The sequence below is a fragment of the Enhydra lutris genome, unplaced genomic scaffold (assembly GCF_002288905.1).
Source record: "Enhydra lutris kenyoni isolate GAN:26980312 unplaced genomic scaffold, ASM228890v2 scaffoldscaffold1, whole genome shotgun sequence".
Classification (NCBI taxonomy): Eukaryota; Metazoa; Chordata; class Mammalia; order Carnivora; family Mustelidae; genus Enhydra; species Enhydra lutris.
This window is the reverse complement of record NW_019154085.1, coordinates 2831633-2841264: the sequence shown is the minus strand read 5'-3', so window position 1 is coordinate 2841264 and position 9632 is coordinate 2831633. Positions and strand designations below refer to the sequence as shown.

Here is a 9632-nt window from a genome sequence, read left to right as displayed (position 1 = left end):
CAGTCTTTGACTTCTCTTGGCATAGGACTGCTAAGTGTATTAGTCCATTCAGGCAGCCATAACGTAATACCATATACTGGCTGGCTTAAAAAAACAACAAACATTTATTTTCTCACAGTTCTGGAGACTGGAAGTCCAAGATCAAGATGCCAGCATGCTTGGTTTCTGGTGAGAGCTCTATTCCTCTATTATAAAGGGTCACCATCTCTCTGTATTCTCATATGGAAGTTGGTGAGAGAAAAGGGAGAGTGAATAAAAGCTCTTGATGTCTCTCTCTTCTTATAAGGGCACTAACCGCATCATGAGAGCCCTTCCCCTCATGACTTCATCTAAACCTAATTACCTCTAAAAAGGCCCCATCTCCAAATTCTGTCACAATGGGGGTTAGGACTTCAACATATGAATTTTGGAGACACAATTCAATCCACAGCCCCTAGTAAATCAACCACCCAAGAATACTAGGTATTTTCAGTTTGGAGTTTACAACCAATAATAATTATGAAGGCTGGTTCTTGAGAAAAAATCGAATAGTTGACGTTAAAGTTTTCAAAATCTTTTAAAATATAAAAGTCAGTGAAGCGTCACTTATAACTAACACATGATAATACAAAAATGGTTTAAAGACTGACTCCTATTATTTTATTACCAAAACAATTTTAATAGTAACAAATTTTCTTAAACATATTTAATCAGGTATCTTCTGGAATATGGGTTAAATGATGAAAAAATGGGCGACCATGAACACACCCTTTAATTTCATTTCCAAATTGGTCCTTCATTCTGTAGATAATGTCTTGGACGTCCTCTTTGCATAAGTACATGGGCAACTGTCTAGAGAGACGCACTGCTTCTCCCTGTGAAGAGAAAGTCACATGTTATACCATGATACACCCTGAAGCAGAAAACCCGTTATTCCTGACAAGAAAGAAGACCGAAAACAGATTATATTCTTACTATTCATTCACACACATATTAAACACATATTACATGTTCATCACTATTGTACATTTTACACACAGTGGAGAATAAGACAAATATCCTTGCTCATGTTAAATTTTATTCTAGTGCAGAGACACGAAACAGATAAAAAGACAAAATTTTGGGGCGCCTGGGTGGCTCAGCCAGTTGGGCGTCCAACTTTTGATTTCAACGCAGGTCATGATCTCAGGGTTGTGGGATAGAGACTGGGGTTGGGCTCTACACTGGGCATGGAACTTACTTGGGATTTTCTCTCTCCTTCCTCTGCCCCTCCCCACACCCCTCTCTAAAAAAATACAAATAAAAATAAATAAATTAAAGAGTCCTCACATGAACGGGAGGTAAAGTCAAAACCTGTTGATGAACTGGTTATGAAGGATACGGAATCAAGGGTAATGTCCACATTTCTGGTATGGTGATGCTGCTTTCTGAGATACGAAAACTGAGCATTTAGGGGTAAATGGTATTAGCAAAGCTGGTTTCTTTTAAAATTTATTTAAAAACAAATTGTACTTCAAAGAGCTTGAGCCTAATATAATTCTCTAACCACATACCCTCTTCCATTATCCTACTCCTTTCCAACTAAACCTATTTTTTCCTTCACTTTGACCTTTAATCTCCTCAGTCCCTCTTTATTGCTCTGCCGCACCAGCACCTTTCTTGTCATCTTTCCCTACGTAAGGCACAGATAGTAAGCCATTAAAGATACTATTTCTAGCTTTCTGTATTCCTTTTTGATTCCTACTACTAGAACCTGTTGGGTCGGCGGTTCTGGGAGTGCAGGAGGAACACTAGAAATGACCGCCGGGGCCGCCATCTTCCAGTCTCCCCCCATTCCTTAACTCTTGACTCTCCCACCAAAAGGATGTATGCCCAGGTCTCGTCTCCATAGGTAACCCGATACCTATGCAGGAAACAGGAGTATCAAGAGCCTCCCACCCCATACCCTCCTATCACCAAATACCCTACCATATATGGATGTGAACCCATGCCCTGCCTTGGCCGGATAAAAGACCCCCACCAACTCCCTCCCAGTGCGACTTCCCCGACTCCACTTTCCAGAGTTGCGGAACTTTGCCAGAGGGTGCCCACCTCCTCCTGGCGCGACTTTCCTGGCTCCCCTTCTCCTGAACCCTGAAACTTCGTTGGAGATGCCTTTAATAAATCTTGCCTTGTGCCTACCTCGCCTGGTGTTGTGTTTACCTCGCCTACAAAATTTTACAGAACCTAATTCATCTTTAAAATCTTCTAGGACCTAACACAGTTTCTTGTGTACATTATGGGTTCAAATGTGCTCACTCACCCCCTTGTTCTACCATATTCACCTTGTAATCCCTATACCTGGATAAACTGTACCATGTACTATTAGAAAATCACCAAACTATCTTGGCTGGATCCAATACCAATGTTAGCTCTTGTCAGTGCTCAAGGCCATTTGGACATCTTAGTCTTTTCTAATCAATCTTCTCTTACAGTACCTACAGCTCTTATTTTTGGATCTTTTCTACTATACTCAAATCCCCAATGCCTTCCTAGCCTCTTCACTCTCAGGAGGTAACTTCTCCTACACCTTCATCACATGTATCATACATGACTTCTCTCAAGTTTACCTGAAAATAGTTTTACTTCTACTTTCCTTCCCTTTTGCTCTTGATTGAGAGAAGTTTCTCCTTTCTAAAACTTATATCATTACCCTTGTCTTCCTTCCTGCCTCTTTTGGAACTGCTTGCCAATCTTTTATGTCAGTCTTTTCCACCAATAACAAAGACAAGCTAATCTCTCTTCTTCTTTTTACCACCATATGACTTGCTGCCTACACTTTTTCACTACTGCCCTACTCTTTTGCCATTGGCGAGTCTTGCATCTGGACTACTTTTCTATTATCATTGCCATCCAGCAACCATACCAAATGGTCTTCAAGCAACTATTACCCTATAAAGAATCTGCTACTACTTTCTCATTTTCAAATTTCTTTCCTCCCTTGACCTTTATATCTACTCCTCTACTGTTTTTTCTTTCACTCTCCTGTCTTTATTTCTGATTTATCTTATTCAGCTTGACTTTAAACGTAAGTATACCTGTAGATCTTATAGAAGTTCTCTTTTTTCCCTAGACTCTCTTCCAAAACAATCAATTCACAACTGACTTAATGTAATGAGGTATAATATTAGTAAAAATATTTATACCTAATGCCAACCACTTTTTTTTGTTGTTTCTGAAATCATATTTCTTCCCACATGGTTTTTCAATATACAAAATACTACCCTCCTTCAACCTTCATTTAAGTTTATTCTACCTCTTTCACAAGAAGATTCCTTTGAAGTCATTAGAAACTATCAGTATTAAATTGCTCATGCAATAGGCTAGGAAAGTCCACAAGTCAAGGCTCTTGAAGGACCTATAGAATGCTACTGAATACAATCTTCAGAAAGGGTAAAAAGTGGACTTTCCTGAAGTCTGGCCCTCAGAATACAGTGGGGACATCATGATTATATTCTAAACAAAAATGGCCCATTTTTTTTTTTTTTTAAATGGAGAAAATAAATCTTATTTTTGTTCAGATTTGTTTTTGAAATAATACCAAACTTGAGGGAGAAAATTCAAACATTGAGACATTCACTATTACTTTCCAACAACTATCCTATACGACATTTAAAACCTTATAATCTTCCTCCATCCCATATTACATCAGAACTTATTTTTTAACCCACTGTTATGTTTCTTATTTGTGGTAGATATTCCTAGGTAACTAAAATTTCCTTTTATTCAATAATACATCTTTCACTTTATCTCTCTTTGCTCTTGCAGAGGTTAAGGATTTCTTTTTTTAGTAGTATTTCTTCTTAGAAAAAATAATAGACCTTACAGAAACTTTACTATTTTGAAAACTTACTGTTTTATTAAGAAACCGTTAAGTATGTTAAAATCCAACCAACCTACATAATCTAATAATAAATACCTCTAAGTAGCTTATCACTTTGCGAGGTCTACATTCATAAACTTCCTTTGCATTTTTGTTTAATATAGCATTAAGAATTTCTTTTAAGTCCATCACTCCATAGAATGGGAGACAATTAGCCATTTCTTCTATTTCCAAGTAGTCTTCAGCAATGGAAATGCCTAAAAGAAAAATAAATAAAACCACATGTAGATATGGTTAGTTTTGTTTAAATTATATTCCAGAAAATGTCTATTAAAAACAAAATCATTGTTAAAAACATTTAGTGAACCTTCCTTAGAATTTAATGTAGTCAGGACAAAGTTCTGTTCCTTAGTTGGAGAACAAATAGTAATTTCCCATAGGACTTCACATTAAGTCATAAGCGTCAGAGACACCACATGTGCTTTATATCATTTAATTTAATCTTAGTTATTGCACTTCTGTTCCCTACATTTGTTTAGAACATTTCTTACTTTGGAGAGAAAATGAAGTCCCATGACATTTATTAAAATAAAACTGGTTTAAGTGTTTTAACAACTGCTGCTATTCTATTCAAAGTCTATTCTACTAGTTTAATACTAACTTAAAGGCCTGAATTATTTCTATGATTATTTTAACTTACAATTTATAAAAATACTCATATAGTAATTTATTTTTTATAGTTTTATTGAGATATAATTGATAAACACGAAGTTTATGGTATGCATAGTACTGATTTGACACACTTATATACTGCAAATAGTAACATTAATATATTACTAGTTTGAGAGAATGAAATACTGTTTAATCAGTAATGTTTACTCAAAATATCTTAGTAAAACAATATTTAAAACTGACATTATTTATTAAAGTACTTTAAATAATTTAGTGACTAAAATAAAACTAAAAAAAGCTACATGATTAGATATATCATGAGGTAAAATATCCATAAGAGCATATATTCCAAAGGATCAAATTTGGCTTTAGAATGCATTTTAAGATGTTGCAGAACAGCAGATATTGAACTTCTTTGGCTCTATCTGTGTAACAGTGTTCTTAATATTTAAGCCTGCCCATGTTATATAGAACTAAGAAAACGAGACAGTTCAACATTGGGTAAGTGGCAGCTATCAACAGATGAATGAAAAAAGAGGAGTGATACAGCTTGAAGAGTTTCAGGTCCTGAGACATCAGTGATCCTATCCCTAATCTGTTTCCAGTTAGAGATAACTTTCTTGACCTGGAGAAGATGCAATGGTGGTGCACTAAACAGAGCAGGCACCCCTGGAAACAACTGGAGAGTAACAGAAGATCTATAATCAGGCACTGAGGAGCAGAACACAAAGTTTGGTCAAGGAAGACAAAATAAGAGTTTGAGCAACCAGGGCAACTTAAATGGGACTTGAAACAGGATTTACACAGGCAAAGAGGAAGAAGCAGAGTATTATAGTTCACATCTTTTTGCATATATAGAGAAGGAAATTACAAAAATATTAGCCCACAGACTTTTCACTATCGCTGGTTCTTTACCTTTTATAGAACAATTAGACTGAAGAGTCTAATAGTGACTAGATTTGCCCTGGAAAATCATACACTTTTCACAGAATTACTTGTGGATATGGGTACAGTATTTGGCAGTAGATGAGGAAATTGAGCAATATTTTAATCACCATGTTTGTAAAATTCTGATATGGGAAACTTACAGACATTTGGAACCACGTAACAATAAACTTTCAAGAATTTTCCATAAGATTCTGTGAAATGTGTCCCAATTTTCAGGGAAAATATTTCAAATGAGTAAGTGGTTTGACAAGTTTTCACTTTCTTAAAATACAGAATTCTTATTGATGCAGAACAAAAAACTAATCCTGTGAATGAGAAAAATTCTTAGGATCACATTCAGAATCTTTTCCCTCAGAGTTAGATGTATTCCTCCTCTCTTTTAAACGTCCTTATCATTCAAAGGTGTTTAGTGACAATTGGCAAACTGCTCATCCAAAGTTCGTCGAAGAAAACAAACTCACGAAGAGGAGAAATGGTTTTTAAGAAAACGTGACATAAAAATTAATGAAGGAAAAGAAAGGCTTAAAAAAGACGAAACCAGAGTTTTAAATTTGATCTGTTACTGCTAAGTTAAATAATGCTGTTGACTATCTAAGAAAATTAATTCCAACCAAATCAAGTCAGTTTGCAGGTGACTCTTACTCATTTTTATATCTCTGGTGCCTTGTAAAGTACCTAGTATTCAACAGGACTTAAAGAACACTACCCACAGGGTACCTGGGTGGCTCAGTCTGTTGGGCCTCTGCCTTCGGCAAAGGTCATGTTCCCAGGGTCCTGGGATAGAGCCCGGTATCAGGCTCCCTGCTCATCAGAGAGCCTATTTCTCCGTCTCCCTCTATGGCTCCCCCTGCTTGTGTGCTCTCTCCTTGTCAAATAAATAAATAAAATCTTTAAAAACAAAAACAAAAAACACTACCCACAAGCTAAGAGCTGAAAGCATAAACATGTTCTTAGAAAAGACAAGGAAGTAGTTATTCTAACTTTTTAAAAAAAATTGCTGTGATACTATTTTTTATGGAAAAAAAAAAAAAAAAAAAAAAAAAAAGAGTGGCACCTGCCAGCAATACCACATAGGTCGTTAGAAAAACAGATTAAGAAAAAAAAATCTTATTACACACAAACCTATACACACCCCTTGTTTCACACTTCAAATAAGTGCTAGGGGTCTCGAGGAAGAAAGATTTCTGGGAGGACTAAAAGAATTACAGAAAGGGGTACTGGAAGATGGGAAGAAAAGAGAATAACCAAACACCTACCACTGGCAAGTACTATGCTAACTGATTTCCCTAAGTACCTCTCTAGTGCTCACAACTACTTTATGAAGTAAATATCTCAATTTTTGTAGGAAACAATATAACAAATTAGTTAAAAGCTAGACTGTAAATGCGCTTGGGTTGAAATCCTGGTTCTACTACTAACTGGTATGTTTAAGCAAACTTCATTGTGTCTTGATTTTTCCATCTGTAAAATGGAGAACCTACTTCATAGGGCTATTAATTAATATTAATACATTTACTATTTAGAATAGTGCCCTGTACATTATAATTATTCGATAATTATTAGTTGTTATGATGAGAAAACATTGAGTCCACTCCAAATCTAAATATCCAAGACTGAGACAGAAGGTAAGAAGTCCGGGGCAGGTGCTCCTAAAACTGCAGAAGTAGGTAAAATTGAAGTTTGGAGCACCAAACCATTTTCTGTATATACTTAATTTCATAGCTTCATACAATTGTTTTTACTCATTTTCTTTTTACGTCTAAATAAAACATCCCTATAAAAATCTTCAACTCTGTTTTGGTTGAACTTTTTCTGTATATTGGTTATGACAAGTTTAGTGGCAGGCAGGAGGGGGAATAGTGGCATCACTCTTCATGATACCCTTGAGACCAGACAAAGGGAAAATAATAGGACAAGACCAGCCTAGGCAGGGCAGAAAAGAGTTAAGTATGAAAGTTATGAAAGAATAGAGAAGAGACCAACCAGGAAAACAGAAGTCTGCTTCCCAGAATGATTTACTTTTCTCTCCACCCAGTGACTTGCCATACAGAGAAGATAGTGTTATCACAGTCTTTTTAGCAAAGCAATGCAATCAAATCATTCTCCAAATAGTAAGACTCCTGATGTTACAAATCTAATTGGCAAAACAGGAAAAGAGATGGCCATTTTTGTTAGACCTTTCCGATATACTACACATTTATTTCTTTCATCATCCAAAGGAGTATTAAATACTTTAAATACACTAGGCATATTGTGCCAAAGATGTCAAAAATTACAATGAAACTTCTCGATTAGCTATGAAAACACAAATGCAAGGTAACAGACTGAAAGGGATGCCAAACTTCCTAGTTTCAGGGATTACCTTTTTGAAATAGGATTGTTTTTATGTAGCTGACACTGTACTTTTGGTGAGACAAAAATATACCAGTATATATATTACGAAACCCAAATGAAACTTCTGGAACAAGACTTCTTTTACTAAATCAGGAACTAGTAAACCACATCTTCATACCTGGTATCCATTTTATCTTGAAACCATTTGCTGTAAGACGAGGATCGGACAGGTAAGCTGATCCACTGTATCTCTGATCATCTGTGGTCATTTTACATAAAATCTCTAAATAATGAGATCCATTAAAAAGACTGAAAAAGAAATTATGGTCCTTTAACTTATTAAATATGTAAAATGAAATAAGAGGATTTATGGAAAAAAGTTAATGCAAGGGCCCTTTAAAAATGATTCGTAACAAAATACAAAGATGTAAGTAGCCCTGTGAGAAACTTTACTTTTTTACATCTCTGTTAATATCTCTTAGAAGTCTACTATATACAGCATACAGAAAGGAGGAAGAATGGACACAAAAGACAGTTTCTATCTTTTAGAACATTATGAACTAAATGTGAGATCAAAAACTGTGCTCTCTCTATAAAATACAAGTGAAAACTTTATAAATAATGCCATTGTTATATTATTATTATTCTATCATAAGGTTGTTGTTAAGATCAAAGGGTTTAGTAAAGTTCCGATCATATGGTAAATCCTCAGCAAACATTGGCCGTTGTTATTACTGAGCTCCCACTTCGTATTTTACAGAGATCTAAGTTACGCCATTGAGAGATAAATGACACAATCTTCATTAGAACCATAGTAAGGACACTGAACCCAACCCATAATTCCTGTCTTTCACTCAGTTTTGAAAAACTTATATTAATTGTGGTGGGCATGTCACATTTCAAAAGAAGGGTGAAAACAATTTTGAATTCAGTTTTGTTGCTGTCCATGTTCAATTAAGAAAGCTTTATTATCAGGCTAGTATGGGTCCCAAATAATAGTTTTTTATTATTTTTTTTTTCAAAGTTTTTACTTATTTGACAGACAGAGAGATCAGAAGTAGGCAGAGAGGCAGGCAGAGAGAGAGGGGGAAGCAGGCTCCCCACCAAGCAGAGAGCCTGATGCGGGGCTCGATCCCAGGACCCCGAGACCATGACCTGGGCCGAAGGCAGAGGTTTAACTCACTCAGCCACCCAGGCACCCCGCAAATAAGTTTTTAATGTATTTGTTTTTGAATAACAGAATATCATAAAGGAAAAAAATCTTTAAAAATGTTTAATTTGTAGAAGCATAGAATGATTTTTAAAATATAAATGAAAGTTCACAAATAACCATGTAGAGAAGTAATCATGTTTAAAATTTCAGATATATCCTAGTTCTTTTTAAGGGAAGAACAGAAAGTACTATCAGATTTTTGAACTGTTTAATACAGGCCAAATCTGTATTAATTCTTTTTCTAATTCTTTGACAGTTTGCTAAGCCAATCTCAAAGAGAATACTATAAAAGATGCTGGATTTAGGTGAATGTGATTACTGCTGTCTTAATTAAAATGACAGCTCTGGGGGCGCCTGGGTGGCTCAGTGGGTTAAGCCTCTGCCTTTGGCAGAGAGCCCGCTTGGCAGAGAGCCTGCTTCCCCCTCTCTCTGCCTGCCTCTCTGCCTACTTGTGATCTGTCAAATAAATAAATAAAATCTTAAAAAAAAAAAAAAAAAGACAGCTCTGATACATGTTTTCCTGTGTCTTGGCCCTATTTTTTCCTTCTGGTAACAGGGATTTTTTTTTTTCAAAATACAAAATTATATTGTATTTTTATATATATCAAGAGCAGATAAATAGAC

At 35.6% G+C, this 9632-nt stretch overlaps 1 protein-coding gene across 4 annotated transcripts in view; it reads right to left on the bottom strand.

The window, feature by feature from the left end:
* Window positions 1-613: 613 nt before the first annotated feature.
* LOC111144895 (PMS1 homolog 1, mismatch repair system component) overlaps window positions 614-9632 on the bottom strand; it is an 89258-nt gene continuing 80239 nt past the window's right edge. For 3 of the 4 annotated variants that reach the window (XM_022499495.1, XM_022499512.1, XM_022499503.1), the window contains 3 exons: window positions 7974-8104; window positions 3938-4098; window positions 614-854 (listed from right to left, as the gene is read on the bottom strand). In XM_022499495.1, coding sequence (XP_022355203.1) covers window positions 690-854; window positions 3938-4098; window positions 7974-8104 — 457 coding nt within the window. In that variant the 3' untranslated portion in view covers window positions 614-689. The remainder of the gene's footprint in view (window positions 855-3937; window positions 4099-7973; window positions 8105-9632) is intronic. The other variant, XM_022499486.1, reaches the window with a different exon arrangement.